The 27312-nt window shown below is 35.3% G+C and overlaps 2 protein-coding genes across 3 annotated transcripts; both read right to left on the minus strand.

The window, feature by feature from the left end:
• Positions 1-4252: 4252 nt before the first annotated feature.
• On the minus strand, positions 4253-6787 carry LOC144348117 (partner of bursicon-like). The gene is made up of 3 exons (XM_078007613.2): positions 6714-6787; positions 6342-6608; positions 4253-4532 (listed from the first exon to the last, which is right to left on the minus strand). The coding sequence occupies exons 2-3, from the start codon at positions 6585-6587 to the stop codon at positions 4374-4376; spliced, it is 405 nt and encodes a 134-aa protein (XP_077863739.2). The 5' UTR covers positions 6588-6608; positions 6714-6787; the 3' UTR covers positions 4253-4373.
• Positions 6788-15196: 8409 nt separating this feature from the next.
• LOC100373406 (partner of bursicon-like) lies at positions 15197-23865 on the minus strand. Of its 2 annotated transcripts, none has more exons than XM_085501682.1 (3): positions 23713-23865; positions 18930-19190; positions 15197-16225 (listed from the first exon to the last, which is right to left on the minus strand). In XM_085501682.1, the coding sequence occupies exons 1-3, from the start codon at positions 23722-23724 to the stop codon at positions 16073-16075; spliced, it is 426 nt and encodes a 141-aa protein (XP_085357808.1). In that variant the 5' UTR covers positions 23725-23865; the 3' UTR covers positions 15197-16072. The 2 variants fall into 2 exon arrangements, with proteins under 2 accessions (XP_085357808.1, XP_077863738.1); XM_078007612.2 differs by lacking the exon at positions 23713-23865 and adding an exon at positions 19300-19381.
• Between the last annotated feature and the right edge of the window lie 3447 nt (positions 23866-27312).

The following is a 27312-nucleotide window of genomic DNA, read 5'->3' on the forward strand; positions in this document are numbered from 1 at the left end:
CAGCAGCCGAAATACCCTACTCTGTCGTTCTTAGTTTCTAACAGGCAACGCCCTAGCCAATCACAGGGAGTTCAGACTCAACTATAATTGAGACGCCCAAGCGGATTTCACCGGATAAGGCATGTTTCTTTTGTTTCACCATAATTCGTAGTAATCTGATTATCACTGTTATCTCGTTTCATCTCATCTCAAAAACACAAAATCGTTATATTTCAAGTGAAGACAGGAAGCGAAACACAGTGAAACAAAAAAGTGTGTCAAAGCTGTTAAAATCTAATGTCAGGCTGTATTTAAATTTAGTATCACATGTAAGACGCGTACAGTGGGGCAAATGTCATACTTGTCAAGGGGTGTTTATATCAAAGTTATGAAGGAACTAATTCACATTGACATTAATTGTGGTATATCCATGTAAAACGGAGCCGAGTATTTACTGTTTTTTTACTTGTGTTTCTGTATGAGTGCGAAAGCATTAGGGACATGTATGATAGATAGCTGTTGTTTTTTTTAAGATGCGAGAATTTGGCAATAAAAACAAACTGGAAAAAAAAAACGTAGGATACTTCACAGGTTTCATGTGTTATTGTCAGATTGTGACCGGCAATTGACTGGTTCTGAAGGAGCACATGTATAGCTTGGGTTCTGTTTCGAGTGTCACTGTACTTCTCATTATCACAGAACGAAAAAGTGTTTTATTTGATCGTTAATAGATCGCCTCTGACATGATGGCTATGTAAGGAATTTAATTTTACTCCGACATTCGTCGGCGTTGCAAACAAGTATGACCAAACAGTATACATGCAATCAGTGACACTATGTATGTTAATACATGTCAATTTCTTACTTGACACGTGCGTATATTGAGTGTACAATGGCGAGGTCACATGCATATTTAGTTGACCATTCTAATACTGTAGATGATACACTCGCGTTACGACCGATGTTCACGCTTAGATACTATTTTGACGAGTTGTCTCTTCTTTATCATTTGATCATACACAACTTTTCTCACAAATTCCACCAATGTGTTCCAATTAGTTCACATGTCTATATAGCACATGATATTGTAGTAACAACTACATTCAAATATTGTAATGTCTCTTGAAAAAAGAATTTTGAAACATTCGCCGAACTATATGGGAAAATGTATATTCTTTCACTACAAAACTTAATATAACAATATTTTAAGTAGACTGCTTTGTACAATTCCCTCAACCTAACAAATATATAAATAACGAATCGAGGCAAAACTATATTTAACATTTAGAACAAATCTGACTGAATGCCTCCTACTCTTTACGTGATATTAATGTTTCCGAGGAGGAAACGATGGTTCCGTTTAGACGGATGTATGTATGTCGAACAATCGGTAAATATACTTAAAATGTACTTACCTTAAGGATAGAATATACTTCAAATGACGCCACTATTAAGATGAATTGAAACGATGATCACATCAACCCGTGAATGACGGCATATACTTTTCCATAATTAATCTTATCATCCTATTCCCATCAGTGCCAACATCCGTTCTATGGAGTAGGAGTCGTTTTGCGATGTTTGCTAAGACTTCGCTCATTCAACGAATAAGCGCCCTTGTCAAACTAATTTGCATATCTTCGTATACGGCATTGGAGTAAAGGCAATAATGACATGTAAACAAGGCCTCCCGGTGTTTTAAAATGCTGTACTATCGAAATTAAAACTCCTCTCGCTGATGTTGCCCGGATAATTGTAGGCGCTGATGAATTTGATGCAACGCTGCGAGGGAGAGTGTGATGTATGTTATATTATCAACGTTAATAATTTGTATTACGGGAATGAACGGCCGTATTGTAATTCACGTTACGCAGGGGTACACGCATAAATCCACGAACACGATTCATTTTACGATTCAGTGAAGTGTAATTATAGACTGCCATGGCTAAGACACGAATATAGAAGTACATAGTATATATCCCACCTTGAACTTGGATACAGTAATGTGTCGAAGTGACATATCTATATCGTGTTTGTTTCTAAGTGACATACAATAAATTAAGTGACATGTATAAGAAGTAGTCTTACACTATCCTATTTATGGTCACAAACATTACAAAGATTATCGTTTAAATTAATTATACTGTAAATCAGCAGATTATAATTTGTCTTCCTTGCAGCGAACTTAATTAAATGATATAAGTTGAAATTTGTATATCGTTAATTGTATATCGGGGTCAATGTACAAGACAACGCTCAGTAAAACTACTGAATTTTTAACCGAAAAAACCTATCGCCCAAAACAGGACGGAAAATAATGAATGACTATTAAATGAAACTTTTGTTTTGTTTCTGCGATAATTTGTTTTAATTTGTTTACCAGCACCATGACCTATTTTTGTTTAACTAAGAAACCTGGGGTTTCTTGGCTATATTATAATTAGTATAATTCATATGCAAAGTTTGTGTCAATACTGAAGCAATTAAATAAACAATTTCGTACTATACGTTATTATCAAGAGTATATCAGTGCAATCAGAGTGATAATTAACAAACTTAGACGTCAGTGAGTAAAAAATACTTCTAATTGTTTCGTGTAATTACTTAATGAATTATAATGAATCCTAATTAAGTTAATGCATTCTGTTGTTGTCGCAATACGATTCTTTGTTATTCAGATAAAAGCACAGAATTAGTTTCATTTGGCAATGACAAGATTCATTTCAGACCATGCCCTATTGAACCATAACTAGACGTAGACAAAACTGCGCAGCTGCTGTGAGTTCTTTTAAATTAACTTAATCATTTTGAAAAGCACTTCCTTATTCTTCCTTACATCCTCCACGCACGACCACACCGTAGTGTATATCTAGCGTCGATCGTAAGACGAGTAACTTGTTCGATGTCATAGATGTTTACAATCAAGAAAAAAAATATTATTTTGTGGTTATTATTGACACAGTTTAACATGTTCTATTTCCACGTTGTTGTTGTTCCAACGCAGACTTTTTTAATTTGCCACTGCACACAGCTAACATTTGCGGGGAAAAAAGAATTCAAACGTTGAAGGCTTTGTCTCGGAAAATGCGTGATTTTACAACGAGTAGTTGGATTCAATTATACTATTATATTATATTATATGTAATATGATCGTGATTTAATTTAGAAACCAGTAGAAACGGAAAATTGTATTTAAAAATTGCGGGGCGAAAAATGGGGAAATTGCGGCCATGGTAGGACGGTTGATTTAGATTGAACCAGCGAGAAGTGGTGATACGTCAATCTAACATTACGTAATTATACGTGAATCTAGCATTACGTAATCATGCTAGATATGAACGGTATTTAGTGTGATGATAGTTGTTGACAAATTAGAGAAAAAACACTTTTATCACAGAAAAATGATCTCTTAGGTTACCACCATAATTATACTTTAGTTTTGAACGGGTTATGCCTGTTCAACTTAGTGTCGATTTCGATCCCAATTACTAATCCACCGGAGATGCGTTCACTTTCACTGTTTAAGACAATTCGTTTCCTTCATTAAAAACACACAATAGAACTGCCTGACAAACGTCGACATATTCTTGCCACAAATTGTTCGATCAAAAGTTATTTTCACAAACTAAGTGAATACGAGAACTTCAAATTCCAGTAATCAGCGACAGTATCGGTGAGCATCGTGGACACTTAACTAGGAACAAGCTGGTAATGAATTATGGTTATCGCATTTTTTTTATCTAATGGTTTGGTTTATTGAGCGGTTTCATCGGTAAAGTTAAAGTCACTGTTTGACATCCAGTGCACTGATTGGACGAGGTCCAACAATTAGTGTGTCAATTGACTCGTGCGTAAATGAGGGACTATGACTACGTATGTTTCAGAGTATCAAGAATTTCGAGAAAATATATATAGTAAATATATACGTTTTAGATGAAATAACAGACAGAGTATCATTTATTCAAATTTATTAAAATTCCAGCTCCTTCAAAGATGGACGAAGATATATATTTGTTAATATTGTTGTGAGTTTTCGTAAACTAAACATGTTGTTTTTATAGCACACGCAGCAGTTTTCGTTAGGTGGAAACTGATAAAACATTAATACGCATGTGCAGTGATTGTACGTACCAAAAAAACAGTGCTCGTGCGTAGTAGCGAATTGCATTGTTTCATTGCTCGTATATTCGCCACACTAGCAGCATTTTCAGGTAATGATAAATCATATTCGACATACAGTGTTTAATAACAATTTTTAAATATTAACTCAATGTACTATAATTAGCGATTTTTATTTAGTTATATAAATCTGTTGTACAGTGTATATGTTATATCGAATATACAGAGTGAACTGCCAGGTTTCTAGCATATGTAAGTAAATATTATATTATTACTTAGATGCCGCATTGTTGGCAGGCACATGTTTTGGGTTCTTCTACATACAATGAATGAGTCACACCAGCCATTCGTGTCATCTGGTTCTCGTCTTCGAAGCAGGTATCCAATTGAACTTGTTTAGTGGTTCGTGTCGTTTCTCGACAACATTTACAACTCTGTGAAGACATGAAGGTGTTACAGACGATTACAGTGGCTCATTTGATTTGACGATTCTATCAATGACACTAGACATATATATGTGTAGAGGTATACGTATGCATGTATTTATGTATGGTGTGTGTATTTATATGAGGGTTGGGCACACGAACGTAACACACTAGTTTGTAGATGTGTATATACTAGTCCGCTACATAATGTCGTAGATCTTTGAATGGTAAACAGAATTTAAACTCTACAAAATAAGAGAAACCCAACAAAATAATGAGACAGAAATGGTTCACATTTTGTTCTTACATACAGCGGATTAAATATTAATTATAAACAACAAGATAAAAGTTCACAGAAATTATGTTGATTATTTAGTAGATGTCCACTAACAGATGGATCATGGTCGCCAAGACATGGAACTACATCGATGATATCTGGTTGTCATTAGGAACGAATAATTGTCCTGTATTTTTAAAACGCAATATGCGAGATTAATGCATGAGTGTAGACCCACCATGGTTCACATCCCCGGGCGGTGCATCACATCTTAACGTCACTGAATATATGGGTTTACTCTGCATGACGTCAATTATCTCACGGTATGCCATGTGACAAAAGTATCATGATTTGATAGCAGTAATGTGTATTTTTATTCACAGTAAACTGGCATATGAATGGTAGTGTGCGATTAAGTGGAATCGTATACAGGAAAACATGAGACCCCATTGTCATTTTGGCTTACGATACATACATAGCTGGAAATCAGCAATTTGGTATTCCATTTTAGTTTGTTTATAAATGTTTTCTTCGCATATTTACTTAATAATACCTCACGATTTCTCCTTGCAAACTATGATAAATTAATCGGTTGCTGTGGCTACTCTATAACTAACAAAAAAAAGTAGAAAATGGGAAATTCAGATATGAAAAATCATTTCAGGTTTTGGTTGTGGTTTAAAATCTCCATGGAAATGCTGATTTGTTTTATTCAGAATGTGCTACACATTGAACATTTCTATTATGAGTGAAAATTTCGCCAGTGCAATAATTTGTTGGTGTAGGAATTGGAATATTAACATTCAGTTCTTTTTTTTCTTGTCTTGTCACAAATACGTGGCGTGTAGAGTGGAAATTAAATATCAGACCATGGATCGCTGAACACAAGTCGTATAGGAAAAGTCCGAAACATGTCTGACAACAATCGAAAATAAGACAATTCAATATCTGGCGACAAGTTTGACAAAACTTGATCATTAAACTTAAATTTTGGATATATCCGATTTATCGGATAGTTTCGACATAATGAATATTCATTATAGTATATCCATGGGATGTATGTTTCCACATTACGAAAAACGATGGCGTGTTGTAAATGGTACTATAATTGCTGAAACTAACCACGGAGATACCATTGCGCGTATTATATGCGATATGAATATACGCTTGTTGACGATTCCGGTCTGTATTACGTCACACTATGGAGTTACGCGCAGTATGCATGTGATACGAATTATACAATAATGTGTGACTTTACTCAGAAAATAAAACGACCTTCAGTTTGGTAATAAATCTTTCGAGTAAGAATCAACAAAGAGATCATAAATGAATGTTGTTGAAAGCTTACAAATCAGCGGAAGTGTAATTACGCGTGTTATGGAAGGGATTGGTATCTTTTAAACTATTACAATGAACCACCCACAACTGGGAGTAATGCGAAATAGTGCACGCTGATTATTTACGATTATTTACATACCAGTAATTATATTTACCTCTCGGTCACATTTTACTATTTAATAAATTTCTTTACCCACGCTTACCCTTTCTAACTTGAAGCCGTTCCTCCTACTCGGCGTGGCAGTAGTAAAACATAGCCCTTCGCATTTGTTCACGATTACCCTACCAGTGCAGTACATGGTGATCCCTGTGTCATCGTTCACAAATACCCGATTGATCACCAACTCCGTGGTTCCTAAGAAGCAGACGTCTTCTTGTACTGCCGCCGATCTCATGAACAAAGTAGCGATACAGCAGATAAGGAAGAGTAGAATGTGCATTGCAAACATATAAAAAGATGATATCGAAATCTGAAAAATAGGAAATTAAGTTTGTAGACGAGTTGTCACGTGGCCATAAAACCAACATAGTGCCAGGTTCTTGCATACGTGCACATGCATAAACATTGTACTTACCACGTGGACGTATAAACAATAAACTTCTGTCGGAGAATCGTTGCAACTTTGTGGTTTTAATCTGAACACATTGAATACACAGATATGAAATGAGCTTATATATAAGCCTTAATAAGTTAGCCATAGGATCCGGTTACTATTATTTCCAAATATACATTATATATATATGTCATATTACACGGTTAGCTATCAGGTATTCGCATCATATGACGTAATGAAACGGATCAATTACATTTATCGTAAATTATTGAAACATTTAACATCACGACACGTACTACTTCATCTGACTTGCCAGACTGTGTTACTCTGCTTCCCCCGTAGTTTGTACTGTACCCACCATCAAAAGTTCAAATTCTCCTGTATACAAATGATACAAACGAGTCGCTCTAACTCTGAATGCGTGTAATACAGATTCGATGGGGGCACCTGGGGTTCTTGGTAGACCCACTGCAAAGACACTTTTGCTCAAAAGAGAACCCCCTACCGGACATTTTAGCGAAAAGGGGGAACCTATTTTAGCGACACAAATGCATACATACTTATATTTGAGGTAACCCCCTGGGAGTTGCCGCGAAGTCATTTGCCGAGGTGCATTCCTTAATAGATGAGAATTTAGGCAGATTAAGATCATACCATTCAGCAGATAAAGAAAAAAATCGCCGTCTTCGACAATATCTTACCGATATGACACGTGGTTTATAGTATTTGGTAATCTTCTAAATTAGTTTTCTTGTATACGAATAAATGTTGTTTGTATAATACATACATAATCTTATATGTTATAATCATTACGTGAATTGAGCATTATGTTTTAAATGTGTTTGTGTGGTGATTAGAATCACTGAGGGACGATTTTCACTGCACGCCCTTTCGAACTGACTTTTTTGGGACAGTGAATGTGGCAGAGAATCATAAATATCAAAAAATAAAGTGAACACACTATTAATGAAATTATTGTAATGGTACATACTGTGGCGTCCCGAACGCTTGCATATATGTATGTGTGTACAATTATAACTTTCTATGACGTCTGAAAGGAATCACTTACATATATCAAAGACGCATGGGTTATTGTTTAACAATTACCATCAAGACATGTCCTACTCCATCTGATTTGCCATAGGGGATCATAATAACTAGAACACATTTTCAAATTATCCAACTGCAATTATAACAATACGAAATTAAAAACGCAGTTGTTGAAATGTTTGCAAAATGCAAGAAGTCGGTCGTGCAGAAGTGATTGGATATCGAACTACTTGAAAACTTATACACGGTAAATGCCTCAAACTAAGTCTTTTACCCGTCGGAAAAAAAAGAAAAAATTAATGGGTTCCGACAATTACCTAATATTATAATAATATAGGTTACAACTATAAGTGTTGGCTGCAGTTTCTGCGTCAGAAGTGAATATGACGGGTTCAATTCATGTTCAGCACAGGATTTCAAACTATGCCCTAGTTGTGATTAATGTTCAAAATGCAATACCAAATACGAGCGGCGTTCAATAAATAATGACCCTGACCCACTTCCAGTTTTCTGATCTAGATGAAAGTTTGCATGTGTAATGATTTACATCTCTATGGGTTATGTTGCAAACAACAGCTCTGAACTAATTGTGGTTTCTTATTTACAGGTGTTTGAACTGAGTCAGGTGTGAAATAGTGCCAGTTGAGTGTCGCGCAGTGGTCCGGTTTTTGTATTTGAAAAGACGCACACCAAAGGAGACTTTTGATGAAATGAAAGAAACTTATGGTGATGATGCCCCATCATATGACCTTGTAAAACGCTGGCATTGTGAATTCAAACATGGCCGGAAGTCTGTGAAAACAGCTTCCAGACCTGGTCGTCCCTGTTCTGCCATTGATGAGGCATCTGTCCGTCAAGTTGAGGCAGCCATTTTGGAGGATCGACGTATTACTGTTCGCAAAATAGCCCAAAAGGTCAAGATTAGTACAGCATCTGCGATCAATTGCATATGCATAAGGTGTCTGCCAGATGGATTCCCAGGCTGCTCGGGGATGAATTTGGAGATGTGCCAAGAAGATGAGTCAAAGTTTTTCAAAAACTTGGGTCAATGCAGTGGAAGCACTTGGACTCACCACCTTCAAAGAAGGAAAGGGTGCAGCCCTCCGCTGGCAAAGTCATGCTCACAGTCTTCTGGGACCAGGACAAAGTACTGATGACAGATTCCCTGGCAAAGGGTACCACAATTACAGGAGCCTATTACGCTTCACGTTTGATGAAATTAAGAGAAGCTAGCAAAATCAAGAGGCGGGGCAAGATCAGCAAAGGTATCCTCCTCCTGCAGGACAGCGCTCCGGTCCACAACTCGCATGTCGCCAGATCAGAAGCACGGGCGTGTGGCTATGAAATCCTCCCCCACCCCTTACCCTCCTGACCTTGCACCCTCTGACTTTCATCTCTTCCCAGCCATGAAGTTGTTTTTGAAGGGAAAGCGTTTCCCAGATGATACAGCATTGATTTCTGAACTCACGACGTGGTTGGAGGACCAGCCTGGGGTGTTCTACAATAACGGTGTCCAGAGCTACATCAAACGATGGAAGAAATGCATAACTTACTCTGAGTGGTTCCTATGTAGAGAAAGACTAATAACTGTGCCAAGTTTCATTAATCTCCTGCTATGGGAAATGGGTCACGGGCATTACTTATTGAACGCCCCTCGTAGTATTCTTCAAAGACAATTTCAGAGAACCACAATATTTTAAGTGAAATTTATAACTTGATGGTCAGTGTGCCTGAATAGTCCTGGCATCCCTCTGTGAATCTCCATTCCATGAAAAGAACGAATGTATAACTTGTATCGGATTTAATTATACACTACAACAATATATCGATGGGCTATCTAGATGTTCACTCATTGAGTTATCATGTGTATTCGCCACAATCAAGTATATATATTGCATAAAACGTCTCTTTATACTGTGATAACATTTAACACTATTCGATACTATATGCTATACAAACCCATGCTATATTTTGGTTTACAAACATTCTTGCATCGCATGCGAGATTGGTACAAAACTTTTCTACGCCGTAGAAGGCATAACCAATATTCTAAAAACTCAACATACCACTGGCATTTAGCTGGGATCAAATTGTGCTTTCCCGTTAGCTGATTTGTTCCTTTATTCGTAAAAACAAATCACGCTAACAACTTCAATTTTATATTCGGATGGACATATAATCCCAGTAAGAGAGTGTCTTGTAATGAAATAAGATATTATAATTTAACTATTTTCAATTATCTGTATAATAATACTATACTCTTTCTAGCCTAGAGAGTTTACCCCGCTCATACACGACGGTAAGTCGAGTCTTCAAAGCAACATTCAGTTGTCATGTTTTTTTGTTTTTGTTTTTATTGTCGACAAATGTTATTGACAAATTTTGTAACAAAGTTACAAAGATGGTATCAGAAGCCCCTGCAACGTTTGTTCAATGTAGATCAACAGTTTATATTGAGAACTGTTCAGTTCACGGGCGTCATATTTGGGATAAGGTGGACTCGAGAAATTATTGGCTTGACTTTTTAGTTATATGCTATGAGAATAACATATCTTTCTCACATGAAGTTGATTATGTATTTGTGTGTATGATTGGATACGATGACATTTGTTACCTAAACCACATCAGTCAATTATGTTGTCATTATATTTTCATAATTATCAGCGATTATTTTTAAATAACACTGCGGAATATATTCTTATCACATATCACATGCATGGAGTGTATATTTCTAAAATGTGACAGGGAATATCAATTATGTGACACCAGAACTTTTCAGAAATTGTTCGACCTCCTGTCTCCGAGCTGTTATATTTCACATGTGACCTGTGCACTGTGGGGTACAGCCAATCACGAACCCCCAACTGACGCGCGTGTTTATACTAGTGAATAAACTTTGACCGTATTTGGAATATCGTACCTATATTTTTCTACGGTCGCGTGATTCTGTTTTAGTTCTGCAACCATGCAAGTTCTGTCAGGTCATGTTTGATTTTCAATTCACAAGAAAACTGCCTCCCCAATAATTTCACCATTCAAATTCGAACCGCCGCCTCGCCTTGTTTACTCTGTCTATTTCAAACACACGCGCAAATAATCGACACTCATCTCATTAACAATTCAACCAATCGAATCGCTACGTTCATTTTATGAATGCAAGGCTGTCGTATAGCAGACTTATTAGAGCCATTATTTTAATATAGCGGTCACAAATGCCAGGGTTCAAAGGTAGGGGCCTTATGGAGAATATTACCATACCCTGAATCATGAGACGCATGGAAGACATAGTTTTATTTTCCCAACGATACTTAAAGAGCGATGGTCGTCGTGCCGCGTCCTGTTCGATATGGGACTCATAGCGACGTATACAACGCGTGTAAATGACATTGTTTATTTACATGAAATTCGAACACGCGCTGCGCAACGGCCACCGCGCTTTAAATTATCTCTATAAATGGGTTGAGATTATAAAATGTCCTGATAATTGCAGAACGTATGATATAAGCACAAACTATTCACTTACAGAACTCAGTGTTGAACTCAGTTGCAGCATAAAACGTGACTGGGATTATGACTGAGCGTATATTATAACCACTAACACTCTTAATATCACTTTTGTCATTAATACATTTCAATTATATGATATATGACGTGCAAGTTATCCTAAAACCCATATGTTTTGTAAGCGATCAAGCATTTGCATACAGGGGATCATAGTGTTGAACCCGATACACTTCCCGCTGTAGAGAACACTTACAAGTACTAGTAATTCTAATATCTCTTCGAAGTAGAGATCAATATATCTATAAAATGTAATCTATTGACAGATTATGTAATATGTCATAACAAAATAGAATAAATGTAAGATGACAATTAACTTTTTTATCATAATATTTCAGAAAGAGTTGAGCATTAGTGACAATTCGTTAAAAACCGCGAGGCATTAGCCTGAAGGTTTTGTGTTATTCGGGGCATGTTATACAGAGACATGTAACGGTCCGCTTCTTCGGATTACAAATCGATATAATATAAGAACAAATGAGAGCTATGCTGATCGCCGGTTTATGCTTCATGACACAATCAATTATTTAGTACGTATTGACACGGGCGTAGTAAGGCTTATTATATATAATATTACCACAATAGTAAATGAACAGGCACAATCAGAATATCCACGTGTTTCAATCACATTTCTAAACAAAAAGCAATATCGTTACTTTCGACGCGTGATTGCAATATTAACGGGCTCATGGATTATTATTCAGTACCAGTGCCGGTATTCAGAAAAATTTCTGTTTTCACAAATTTCAAATATTAATCAAATCGAATGCGACATTTGAAAAGCATCTTTGACTTTGTACATACATACATAAACAGACTGAATGCACAATTTGAATCCCAGGCACTTGGGTGTAAATCGCGACATTGAGAAAGCACAATGGTCTGAAAATACGAGCAAGCTGTATAAATGTTGTCTTCCTTGTAACCATAGTATAATCGATGGTGCGAAATATGAATAAGTCATTATGTATTAACAAGATGCAAACAAATCAGCTTTTATAATAATTGCCAAAAGCATTAATGAATATTGCACAACATATATCTGCAAGGAAACAAAAGATGTCTTTATAGGTAAGAAATTGAAGATATATAATCTATTTCTTCATTATTCATAACTGATCTGCGTTTAAGAAAAACATTGTCCAGAATTTGTGGTTTTCCGTTCACTGTGAGTCTCGAGTAATGCGGGTCGAAGATCTGCCGCAAAAAACGAATGTGTTGATTTTGAACTTGAATTTGTATTTTTATAGTTCATTTTCGAAAGCCTATCTCTCAGAGAGAAATTTGACGTTGGGATATCCTTACTTCAACAGAATTGACCCTCATCAAATGTGTACAGCCCAGTATATCAAGCGATACATACCCAAAGATTACTAGTAGTATGAAGCAAGACGAGTTACATAAAATGATCCTCTATACGAATGAAAATAATGTAATGACAAATATTAATGAGGATAGTACAATCTAATTAGGTCCAAATTAACACAAACATGTTCAACTGAGTGTGTACGCATAAATCAATTTCCTTATTCCTGATATGAACCACGTTTTAAGGAATTGAAAACATTATTTTGAAAATCTTTATAAAGTCTCTGGTGTAGACGATGTTTTAGTATTTGATGATAAATCATATGCTAGGATTATTCAGATCAAAGTTCAAATTGAATGGAGAAATAAACGTAGTACTCTGAATCGTGATATTTTCATGAATCCTTGAATGGTGATACTACTATGGAAAAGGTTAACAAAGTTGTCAATCATAGGTATAAGGATGCATTGGTTAAAAAAAACATTTTAGTTATGTTTTTAGCTGTGGTGACAAGGAATAATGCAACCTATCACGCAAATTGGATTAAAATGGGAATCAGTTTTTTTTGGCAAATGTAAGTAAAATTTACTCTTTGAAATAAGAGAATGATTATATATTTACTTTGTCGGCGTTCATTGATATAACAAAAACAATTGACTGCGCTGATGTGAATTGTGTTTTGTCAAAAAGGTGAAAACATCCATTTTTGTTAATTATGTTATTTATATAGCGACTGAATATTATTAATGTAAACGATCACGTTCTCTATAACGATAGGCAAGGTGACGCTATCGTGTCACTTACTATATAATTGGCAATTGCGTAGTATAGGTTTAGGTGTTCTAATAAACGATTCTAATTTTCAGTATAAGATGCAACTTTGTCCTTACTGATGATGAGTCATATTTAATTCATGTTAGTAATTGATGTACAAAATGGCGTATGGAGTGTAATAGTAGAGAGTTTTGACTTCTGGGTTTTGGAAAAAATCGAAATAGTGCAGTGTTCGCAAAAATGGGGTCACCACGTTTTTTAAAATTAAATCTAACTGGATTAGCAGCTCAGAAAATGTTCGTTATGTCAAAAAAGATGGAAAGGTTGTATGTAAGTCTAGTGTGATAGCTGATATGCCTGTGTTGAGTCATTGATTCACTTATCTCAAAAATCATAAAATGTAAAGAGTTCTGTTATGTCGTGTTACTATGCTCTTCAAGTATTGTATTGCTGCTTTTGGTGATTATTGTTCTGCTAATTATGGTTTTTCACCCAATGTGATTGCACTTTGGTAGTTTATTGTGAGTTCTTCACTTTGTCTAGTAAAGATTTTAAACTGGGGTATAGGCTAGAAGAGTTATATTATAAAACCGAATTTGAAAATGTTGCTGGACCCAGGAGCTTGACAAAATCACTCAAGAATTTTTTTTTTTGCGTGGGACATCCTGCGTCATTCCGGAAATAAGGGACATATTGAAATATGCAAGCTCTTTAATTAGATTGGGTTGCAGGGAATTGTGTTCAACCTCGGGACATGAAGGCTTCCCACAATTAGCGACCTATGTCAGGAAATTGGAAACACACGTACTGACGAATATAATTTAGAAGATTTATTGCATCCTAACATATGTGAGGTGGATTCTCACATATAGTGAGGTAGTTTTTTCACATATACTATGGTAGATTCCCACATTCTCACATATAGTAAGGTTGATTCTCACATTCTCACATGTAGCAAGGTAGATGCACATAAAGGGGTGGGAAATGTCAAGAAGATTCAGTGACTCATATACTAATATATTGCACGTAAATGCTGACCCCAAAAGCGTAGATGGATGTTTTCTATTCTAAAATATAAGTTGAAAAACGGCAAGGCAAATGTAATGATATATTGAAGATAATATTTGGTAATCGTAGTCCTAAATAACTATTAAAAATAGCTAGACGTTTCGAGCAATGGCTCTTTATCGATAGCATAGAAGCAAGTGTGATAACGTACAGGTAGAACATAAGAACGTAAGAACGCGCATGAACTATAAGTTAGAATCACAAAAAATTCCACAATAGAACAAATAACGCGCCCTAGGTAGTGAGCTCAACAAATGAGTTGAACTGTTTGTTAATACCATGGGGTTCTTTAGTTCCAAGGCGGAATATAGTTTCCTCCTCGACACGCCTGAGCTGTACATCGTTAATGGAATGTTTAATGGAACATTCCAAAATCCATTCATTCTTAAGTCTTACATTGTCAAAGAAACAGCAAATATTAGCATATGTTTTGCATTCAATGTTGTTCTACTGAGTGAAACTCTGCTCTGATGTTTTTCATTTTCAGTGTGCTCTTAATTTCATCAAACATCTATAAGTTATAGATTTTTTTTAATTTAAAATAATTATTAACTTCGAACTAAAAATGTGATCCAATAAGTGACGTTTTTGTCTCTCTACTTGTCAACGTATTAAGGTTAAGGTGTAAGAGTTGTCAAGCACAATCTCGCAAGTAGCTTCGTGATGACAACAGTATCTGCAAATGCCGTGTACTGTGATTTGTAAAGTCAGTATAAATAAAATGAAGACACGGCACATGATGTAGAGTTGTTTGCGAATAATTAGTGCCTTTAATAATTTCTAAGGAAATACAAAATACAGCATTCGTAAATTCAAATCAAAGGCATACTCATGAGTCCTAGACTTTCTGAAGTTTAATAATGATCATACCTAAATAACTGACTGAATAATTAACACATTATGTGTCAGTATAGTTGCACAAGTTAGGGTGCATTGTTGCATTGTATAGTTATATACTACTATGAGTCTATATACTATTTATTATCTGTCTATATACTATGCATCTACATACTATGAGCTGGTATACTATTTCCTATATGTGTATATCTACTACGAGCTCATATAGTAGGTGCATACATATGAACATGTATAATATACACCATGAACCCATATACTATGCACATATATACTATGAGCTGGTATACTATTCCCTATATGTGTATATCTACTACGAGCTCATATGGTAGGTGCATACATATGAACATGTATAATATACACCATGAAACCATATACTATGCACATATATACTATGAGCTGGTATACTATTCCCTATATGTGTATATCTACTACGAGCTCATATAGTAGGTGCATACATATGAACATGTATAATATACACCATGAACCCATATACTATGCACATATATACTATGAGCTGGTATACTATTCCCTATATGTGTATATCTACTACGAGCTCATATAGTAGGTGCATACATATGAACATGTATAATATACACCATGAACCCATATACTATGCACATATATACTATGAGTGTGTATACTACATATATAACTCTATATACTATAAACCTATATGATAAACCATTTCACCATGAGTCTGTATACAATATATGTTTCTGTGTGTAAAAAGTCTTATTATACATTTGATACATGGATTGCTTTAAAGGGCACAGACTTGGCAGGCACAATCGCTGGGTTCTTGTAAGACCATTTGATGAGTCACGCCTGGAAGTGGGTTGTTATCTACATCGAAGCACGCATCTAAAACTACTGTTCGCAAAGTTCGCGTTCTTTCTCGGCAACATTTACATTCCTGCAAAATAGCGAAAATGAATTCATTTTTAAAATACGATACGTTCTAGCAATTTTGTTCGTAATACTGGACCAACATTATCATCGTGATATCAATGACCAGTATGTCCAGTATAAACAGTAAACAGTATGTTCAATAAATGAAAAGGTATGTATAAATATTATATAAGTGGAATGAATGAGTGTGTAATCTACATATAATTGACATGTATGATTATGTAATATATATGGTAATTGGTGAAATGATTATGTAGTCTAAATATGTATTAAGTAAAATAAATGAGTATGTAATCTGCATATGTTAATGAGTAAAATAAATGAGTATGTGAGCTGTATATGTTAATGAGTAAAATAAATGAGTATGTAATCTGTATATGTTAATGAGTAAAATAAATGAGTATGTAATCTGCATATGTTAATGAGTAAAATAAATGAGTATACAATCTGCATATGTTAATTATTGTAATAAATGAGTATGTAGTCCAAATATGTATTAAGTAAATTAAATGAGTATATAATCTGCATATGTTAATGAGTAAAATAAATGAGTATGTGAGCTGTATATGTTAATGAGTAAAATAAATGAGTATGTAATCTGTATATGTTAATGAGTAAAATAAATGAGTATGTAATCTGTATATGTTAATGAGTAAAATAAATGAGTATGTAATCTGCATATGTTAATGAGTAAAATAAATGAGTATATAATCTGCATATGTTAATTATTGTAATAAATGAGTATGTAGTCTAAATATGTATTAAGTAAAATAAATGAGTATGTAATCTGCATATGTTAATGAGTAAAATAATTGAGTATGTAATCTGCATATGTTAATTAGTAAAATAAATGAGTATGTAGTCTAAATATGTATTAAGTAAAATAAATGAGTATGTAATCTGCATATGTTAATGATAAAATAATTGAGTATGTAATCCGCATATGTTAATTAGTAAAATAAATGAGTATGTAATATGCATATGTTAATTAGTAAAATAATTGAGTATGTAATCTGCATATGTTAATTAGTAAAATAAATGAGTATGTAGTCTAAATATGTATTAAGTAAAATAAATGAGTATGTAATCTGCATATGTTAATGAGTAAAATAATTGAGTATGTAATCTGCATATGTTAATGAGTAAAATAATATGTATGTAATCTGCATATGTTAATGAGTAAAATAAATGAGTATGTGAGCTGCATATGTTAATGAGTGAAATAAATGAGTATGTAATCTGCATATGTTAATGAGTAAAATAAATGAATATATAATCTGCATATGTTAAAGAGTAAAATAAATGAGTATGTGAGCTGTATATGTTAATGAGTAAACTAAATGAGTATGTGAGCTGTATATGTTAATGAGTGAAATAAATGAGTATGTAATCTGCATATGTTATTGAGTAAAATAAATGAGTATGTGAGCTGTATATGTTAATTAATGAGTGAAATAATTGAGTATGTAATCTGCATATGTTAATGAGTAAAATAAATGAGTAGGTAATCTGCATATGTTAATTAGTATAATGAATCACATTAATAGATATAATTAATAATAAGTTATACGCATACGCAACTCGACGAAAATGTTGTCTTTTCAGCTAAATCGCAAAAATGCATTTTCCAAAGACAAAACATGCACGTTAATATTGCATTGAATATACTCTAGTTAATTTTCCTGCGAGATAACAAAATGATAAGAATAATAAGACAAGCGTGCATATACATGATTGCTGTAATATAGCACAGGCGAGAAAAGAAAGTACACGTGAGATTATGATATAAATTTTATTTGGATCAAATACAAGTTTATCACATTTCCAACACCCTGGTTTGAATTCTCTATGCATACACTCATATCAGTATCGTTCATATACATGAGTACGTGTCAAATGTACATAAATTCTAATTTTGTTGCATTTGAGAAACATTGGGTGATTTTTTTTCTAATGAATAATGGACCCAACATGGTGTATACTCTCCCGGGCAATTTATCGCGTTTTAGCGTCTGTAAATATTAATGGGTTTACGCTGCATGTGTCTTCCATGTATACGGGAAACTCTTTTTGATCGCGCCATGTGTGATGGCTCTTGGGAAACGACGCTAGCTAATTAACATGTAGGTTACAATACAAGGCAATCCGATGATTAGACTAGTACTATAGCAAGCTTATAAATGCACTGATTGTGTAGTGCAGTTGAAACATTTTGTTTTGTTCTTAGAGAAAATGCCGAGGATTTATCACATGCATCTTAAACGGGGGGGGGGTAGTGATAAACCTACAATATTGGGTAATATATAAGCTCGTCCAAGGACGCGGAAAGAACATTAGCATTTACTGAACTTGAGATAACAGTCTACCATTCATTACCCGAACTTGAATTGCTACAATCTGAAAACAATATTCTGTATGATATGGGTTCTCGCTGATTCTGGGTGACATATGGGGAGATACATGCGATGACTGCGGTCCATACAGAACTGTAGATTGTTTATATGGTGATTTTCTGATTGCCTATAACTTAATATCCACGTTATGTGTTATACGTCGGTAACGAGAAGATGGTGACATTTTATGCTTTCATTTTAAAGTTAATCTTAACGTGCGGTTTCATTTCCAATACACATGATACTCTTAACTACTTTAGTCAAATAAAAAACAATATATAATAACAAATATGTATTTTTATGAGTGATGCTTACCTTGGAAAATCCATATCTCACACTCGGCGTTACCTGGGAAATACACGATCCTTCGCATTTTTTAAGAACAGCCATACCAGAGCAGTACTTTGTGAATCCCGTTTCTTGGTCTACTACCTCATGGTGGATCACTAAGTCAGTAGTTCCCGGAAAACAGTTGTCTTCTTGTTGCGCCCTCGATCGCATGAGTATAGAGGCGCTGCAGCAGGCAAGGAAGATTAGAACGTTCATTGCAAACAGAAGAAAAGATGATATCGAAATCTGAAAAGACACGAAATGGAAAACAATATGAAGATTAAAACAAATGAGAATGTGTTTGTCAACGAGCTGCAATATTCCCCTACTGCTAAACAATTTCAGTGGACTTTACCTAAAGTGGTGAGTACGCCGAGGAGACACACTATATGATCATTTTGGCACACATGTAGTTATATTCTTCATCGTTATCAGCGCCAACCGCTGTCTACCCTATTGTCATTCGTCGCCTGGTCACGTGGTGTCATGTGCATTATCATTCGCATTGATAAGAAAGTGCACGTTCCCTTTTATCAGATAAACGGAATGTTCCAGATTCGATTCTACCCTCCAAATGTGGCCCAGTTTAATTTCAACTTTGAATTACTTCCCAACAAGTATCATATTATACAATGATTATTCTTTCTTATTCATGTGGGCACCCGGAAAAGCAAGTGTGATTAAGTTTGATATGAAATATACATCAGTCTACTACATTGTTAGAGCGGATACAAACATGCAGCTAGAGGGTACATCATTTGAGGTGTGTTTGTATAATGTCATGATGTATTTGTATAATGTCGTGATATATTTGTATAATGTCATGATATATTTGTATAATGTCATGATATATTTGTATAATGTCATGATGTATTTGTATAATGTCATGATGTATTTGTATAATGTCATGATGTATTTGTATAATGTCGTGATATATTTGTATAATGTCGTGATATATTTGTATAATGTCATGATGTATTTGTATAATGTCATGATGTATTTGTATAATGTCGTGATGTATTTGTATAATGTCATGATGTATTTGTATAATGTCATGATATATTTGTATAATGTCATGATATATTTGTATAATGTCATGATATATTTGTATAATGTCATGATATATTTGTATAATGTCATGATGTATTTGTATAATGTCATGATATATTTGTATAATGTCATGTTATATTTATATAATGCCGGGATGCATTTTATAATGCCATAATGTATCAATATAATGATATGATGTATTTGTATAATATCATGATGTATTTGTATAATGTCGTGATATATTTATATAATGCCATAATGTACCAATATAGTGACATGATGTATTATTCTTATATCATGGCGAATTAGCATTAATTCATGACGCTTAGATACGTCCAGATATATACGACACAATTGGTTCTATAAAACGCATGTTATATTTCAGATATTCGTTGTTTGTGGTCAGAGATGTATTTTCAGCAACTGTGTCAATTATTTATCAACATTAGTGTCGATGCACCGTCATGTCGAAATCTGGATACTTTACTTTAAAACAACAACAACAACAGCAATAATGCTTGTTGAGTGGAAAAACACTAATACGCATGCGCACTGATTTTTATTGTACGTACCAAAATAACCAGTGGACATGCGCATGAAATAATTGAATCACTCCCTTGATCGAATACTCGGTGCACGTGAGTGTTACAAGAACATACTTTTCAGTTCTTGATAAATCACAGCCCAATGTATTTATCAACATACAGTAACAAACAATACTCGTCAATACTAGTATTGCATCGTTAGTACTAGTATTGCATCGTTAGTACTAGTATTGCATCGTTAGTACTAGTATTGCATCGTTAGTATTAGTATTGCATCGTTAGTACTAGTATTGCATCGTTAGTACTAGTATTGCATCGTTAGTATTAGTATTGCATCGTTAGTACTAGTATGTATCGATTCTGTCACGAAATCACAGAGAAAATAGGTTACAGAGAAAATGTTGTATGCCAGGTAAAATACACAAGGTGTTGTCATGGTATAGTCCTCGAACAAAGATTATGTGAATGGACGTGAACATGTCTATAATTCACACACAATATACATACATTCATTCAAGGAATATTGAAAACACCGGGTGATCGTACGTATATACGCGAGACCTGGTTTAAATTCGGGAAAGGTGGGAAAAACTAAGACGGCTATATACATGTAGCCATCACATCAATCAGCTAAACAAATACTAAACCCAGCCGTTTATTGTTTAATTATGGTGGACAGCCTGAGACCAATTCACGGGACCCGTCACTCGTTGGCAGGTCATTCTGATACCCCCTGTAGACAATAATCGGTCACACCGTTTGCGATACAAACATGATATGGTGGACTCTACGTCACCAATTAAGTATAACTCGTTTGGCGAACCAACCAATACTAAACTAGCTATTTTACAATGGGCGCACACACTGGTCTAAAAATCTACTGTCTCGAAGCCACACAAACTAGTTCATCGGTATTGTATAATTTATTACAGCAAATATATCGAAAAGTTGATAACATAATAATAATAATAAAACCAACGAGAACGCACGTTAAGTTGTCATGGGGAAGTGACGTCATTTTGAACCTACGAAGGAGAACAACGCGTAAATGTCGTGCGTGTACAGTTACCACTAATACGTGTGTGCGTTTGTATGTATTCTTTCTGACGTTCATTTTATCGGTCAGTAATGATCTCATTTTTTTATGGCTGCAGAAGAAAAATATCAAGAAAAAATCTTTTCAGCTTAAAAAATGTGTTGTATGGCATTGATTTTTAGCTATACAAAGCATAACCGTCTTATGAAGCAATTCATAAAAATCAATCAAACATGGACAAGCAGTTTCCCGACAAATGAAAATCCATAAATATAGGTAACGATTACCGTGAACAATTGATTGCCATTGGTGTGTATCGGCGATATGTAATCGCTTGCATGTCGGCAAATTACCATTACATTCAGCGCTAAAGAGGTTTCGGCAAAACAATAAACTCACATCGATAATAGGCATTTACAATTGATTGAATTTACGCGCAGACTAAATAAACTAGTGCCCATCCTTTTAAATTATGGCATTTGAATACTAATTAGATATTTTCTGACAATTAATCATTAAATGAATTGTAACAAATGTACTAGAGATTAAGGTTGTATTTACCATAGAAACTGAGGGCTAACCTGACGAACAAGTTTGGAATAAACATTACGTCAACTCGTTGTCAGTATGTGATAATTTGTCGGTATGTGATGTTTGTCGACAGGCGATGTCGCCGTTGATTATTTGATGTACAATAAGATGCATAACCAAAGTATAACAAAAGTTGAAAAAGTGCATATGTAGCATATATTTTGTTTGAAATCACGTTAGTCTTGACACATCAGAGAGAACTACGTCGGAAACGAGAACGTAATGACGGATTTTGACGTTTTTTTATGAAATATATTGTCATGGTCAAATATTCAGAATGAACCCATATAGACCTGACGAAATTACAGAATGACTCGGAACTGATACAAACCATATGAAGCCCTGCTTCAATCGCGATCACTGCCGCCAAGGCAGCGGCTTTCGTGGCGAGGGTTGACATGTTTGTTCTACAGATTCAGCAAAACTCTTTTAATATTCGTTGTATATATTGTATATATTACAACAATAATTTTAGCAGAAGCATCTCTTTCAAAGTTTGTGGGCGCCGTACTTCTAACTCGATGTGTGAGGGCGCAGTGTTGATGCCAGTCCTTCTCGTGATGCGGATTAAAAATAAAAAAAGCAATTACCATGCTAAATCAACAATGACGTAAACACAGTTTAAAGGGCATGTTTAATATTTGGCCAGTAAATAATTTGGCATAAACAGTTCTTGTGGGAATACGGATTCCTTATTATTCGCAATTAGCGGCGATTTAGAGAAAATACGACCCGACTGAAGTGAATCGTGATGATGCACCAGAGGAGAGGGCCTGAGACACCTAAACGCGCAAAAGAAAAAATGGTGTGTTAAACATATTGAACAAACGGATAAATTGGACATTATTTATAATAAACGCTGATACATTAACAAGAATAAATATTTATCGACTTCACAGATTAAATAGAAAAAATCGGCGTGTATCAGGCGACTGTTTCCGACAATCAATGTCCATACGTTCTTCACATATGAAAGATCGTTGACAATCGTGACAAATAGTTGGTGAATTCGAATGTCCACAGTTGAACATCATAACGGGTAGCGAACCAACGCAAAGTGAAAATAGTCGGAATTACTGATGATCGAATCAGCAATTTTCGTCAATTTCCAAACTCGTCACGTGTCGTCCTTGTAAATAGTATTCACAATTTCCGCTTATGTGTGATTATTTTGAGTATGAGATCGATATTGTGAAATGTAGGTTTTCATATTGAAGGCAACATGTTGATTTCCGGGACGCCACAACAGCACTTTGATTTTTACTGTCTTCAGCAATCAAAGACGGTAGCATGCCTCACAGGAAATTGATCGCTCCAGCGGAGTATACATATCGCCCAGACACACTGGCGTCTTACTGTTTCTTTCCAAATGCCATGTCACTAATGACGGCACGGAGCCACTCTTATTTTTGGGGACATGAAAGGCAATTGTCAGAATTGGTATAAAACAACAAAACATCGTGATGACGACACAAATAAAGTATGAAAACGAAACATGACGACACAAGTACGAACACATCCGTCGAAATTATGATAGATAACTTACCCGTGGTTGCATCTTGATAGCTATATTACCGTATCTTTGCAGAGTCGTCGTAAGTTGTTATCGGTCGAACACGGCCCAATCGTTTAGTTACTGAAGTGTGGCCTTTCAAAGGCAGATATACGAGTACTAGTAATCCCAGTGCGGAAATCACTTACACTTTATATACAGTATATACATATAAACATATATATATATATATCACTCTGAGGCAGTGGTTCTACGCAATACAGCAGTGTAGCCAATTGAATCGTACATGTACTTATGTCATTAATGGGAAGCGAGTAAAATTATCGCGGATAAGAACAACAAAACAACAATTATTGAACAAGTACGTAATTTAGTCTACCCACGCTTGGTTGCCATGCACGCGAAGGGAGATGGGGAAGGGAAATGTCGGCGCATGTACAGATTGTATTGTAAGCATCGAGGTTATACCTTAGAAAGTTTACTGCTCGTTATTACACACAATGATACAGAAAAAAATATAATTTTCACAACATTTCAACCCCGGTAGACACAAGGATGTCTATGGAACATGAAAAAACTGTGAACACACACAAACACACGCCCACACACACCTCTTTCTATAGCGGGTGCACGTTTAACAACGCCACAGCAGCAACCAGGGAGCTCGGAACTCGTCTATAATGTCGAAGTCCTATTCAAGCACAGAAAGGATTGAAATGGAAGAGCCCCTGGCACTAAAACATGAGTGGCACTAATGGTGTTAGATAAATAAACAGCAGCGATGACCGCGAGCTTTCAAAAATATGATTGTTATATTGTAGCATGACGAACAAAAGAGTAAACGTACATCATATGTGGTCATACCCAAAACAGTATTCAAATCAGGAATCGACGGATTTAGGTTAGACCCCCCAACCCATATAAAAAACATGAGAAAGGTGAATTTTCATTAATGAAATAATATCAAATAGTATCAAAACCCTCGTCTCAGCTTCGATGGTTTGGAAATTCGTGAATATATATGCCATCAAAGAATACATTTTTTTTTATCGAGTATTGTTGGATTATGATGATGGTGATGAGTTATGATACAGTACATTAATTAATAAACACACACTCTGCTGTTTTTCGAAACGAGCAAAATCATTTACATGTAAGATTTGAGTTTCTGAAACTGCTGCCAACGTTTTCAATGTCAAATTCAAGTACAGGTATAGTATAGAAACAATGAAATGCGACATATATCGATCCGTGACACGACCCCGAACGATATATTCAGTTTTATCTATCGCTTTGCTCCGCGGAATTGAACATTAAAAACAACTTTTTACATGACCCATCTAAATACATTTAAGTGGAACATTTCATGATTGTATGACAACTTTGAGATATTTAAACCAACACCGTGAGAATACCGGAACAACAAATACCTAAAAATTCCTTAGCTCTGAAAAAAGTATCGACCGATTTGATGATTTTCACAGTAGTTACATTTACGGCTATTTCCCGAAATCAAGTTACTAGTAATAAATTACAGCGATTTTCACTGTTCCAGATTTGAAATAATAAACAAAAAGCTCAAAATATTAATGGCTATTTTTTTTCCTAATCTTCTGAAAGAAAGTGCAGACTATAAACGGGACTATTTTGTGATGAAAAGAGGTAACTGGTGTTGAAAAGGTTAAAACGTTGTAAAAATACAGGCGAGTTGCCATTGTATTTCAGTAAGCTAATGCATAAACGGCATTAATAACCACGGAACACATGTATTAGAGACAACGTGTTATCGCGCCCTCTATTGGTACATAGTGCATGGCAACATAAAGCGGGCCAGAAAGTTGTTTTTCGTACTTGCTGGTAGTTATTTTTGCAGTTGATTTTCATTGTTATTATAGTTTGCTTCAATATTTCATAGCCACTAATAGTTCAGGTGTAACTCAGTAGAGAGAATGAACACAAAGCAAAACTGTAATGACGTCAGGAAGGTGTCGATCTACCTTATTAGAAGTGTTACTTGTCCATAAAGGATATAAGTCATGAGAATAACGCTGGTGTGCGTCATCGTTTGAGCGTTGACTAACACCCCTATTTCCGAATACGTGATTTGTGTACATGGTGTTATTGTATGCACCAATCGATATATGTTACAGTGAAACAAATGTACGTCAAAGAATCACTTTTTAACAGTAAAATGATTAGATCGGAATGAGTATAAACACTATGGTTTCACATTGCCTATCTCTATAATAAGTGGTGCGTCGGTGATAATGGTTCAAATCGTGGATGGATAAGATCACATCGATTATGAATTTCATGTAACCAGGCAACACGTTCACAAAAAAATTTTTACTGTAACTTCCGTGTCAATACCAACGTGTTTGCACATTTCCTGTCAGCAAAAAAATTACACCTACAGTTATGAACCTACAGTGTATACGCCCACACCCAATCGAGATGAACTATTTCAACGTGCGATATACTATTATCTGTAACTACAAGGGTGTACACGTTGTCACGGTCGTGGTTTGATCGACAATATCAGTCAGGTAAGTGGCCGAACCATGGCAATTACTGAATGCACAATTTTTACTGCAAGCAGCAGCAACTGCTGAAGGTTTTTGGTTCTGTAAGGCCACACTGATTTAATTTTATGGATGTCATCCTCTGGAGACCCCAAAACTAATGCGAGAGGGCGAAAAAAAAAACTGCCAAAAAAAAAAAAATCCTGCTAAAACCACGGTACTACGGAGCTGGTATTACGAATTGAACCACAGAACAGAGTGTATAAAAAATAAACAAGAAGTTTTTATTTGTAGGAGGCACATGTTGATGTACACATCTCGTACTGTATTATTGTCACAGGTATAACCATTTCAGACAAGCTCTAGTACATGTAGTCATGATGAAGTACCTTCAGTCAGAAACACTGCATTCAAGGTACAGCATGAACACCATTTTCAGTACAAGTCAAGGCGGAATGTAAATATCACTACTTTATGACAATAACTAACAAAACATTGCACTGTGTGTTCAAGCAAATTATCCGAATCAGAAAATGAAAAAAAAAAATAAGAGGAAAATTTAGTCAAATGTAGTCATGATGTAATCATGATGTACCTTCAGTCAGAAACACTGCATTCAAGGTACAGCATGAACACCATTTTCAGTACAAGTCAAGGCGGAATGTACATACGCTACTTTATGACAATAACCAACTTTAAGGCACCTCCACTCCTCTCCAATGTCTCCCATCGTTGCAGAAGAAACGCGGGACAGCCACTCTGGACTATATGTCCTTAAAGTTGTCTTGGCGAAACTCGCTTGCCGCTACCGACCTCTCATATAGCTGTGTAAACGTCACATCTCCGTGGCCAACGTCAATTGCGTACCAGTCTACAACAATCCCTCCGTTTTTCTTCTGAACTTTTATGCTCACGTATTTTGGTGGCGTGGTCGCCATGTTGAAATCATTTACGACAAAATTGGCACGTTTTGAGGTAGTTCAAAACGAGTTTTACAACAAGCCACGCTTTGGGACAATATGAGTCGGCATATTCCGGGCAGACAACCGATCTGTGGAGACTCATCGTCGGAGATTTTTTTTTTTTTTTTTTGAGAACAGGCGAAAACTAA

This window comes from Saccoglossus kowalevskii, chromosome 7 (genome assembly GCF_978046115.1).
Source record: "Saccoglossus kowalevskii chromosome 7, keSacKowa6.1, whole genome shotgun sequence".
Taxonomy (NCBI): Eukaryota; Metazoa; Hemichordata; class Enteropneusta; family Harrimaniidae; genus Saccoglossus; species Saccoglossus kowalevskii.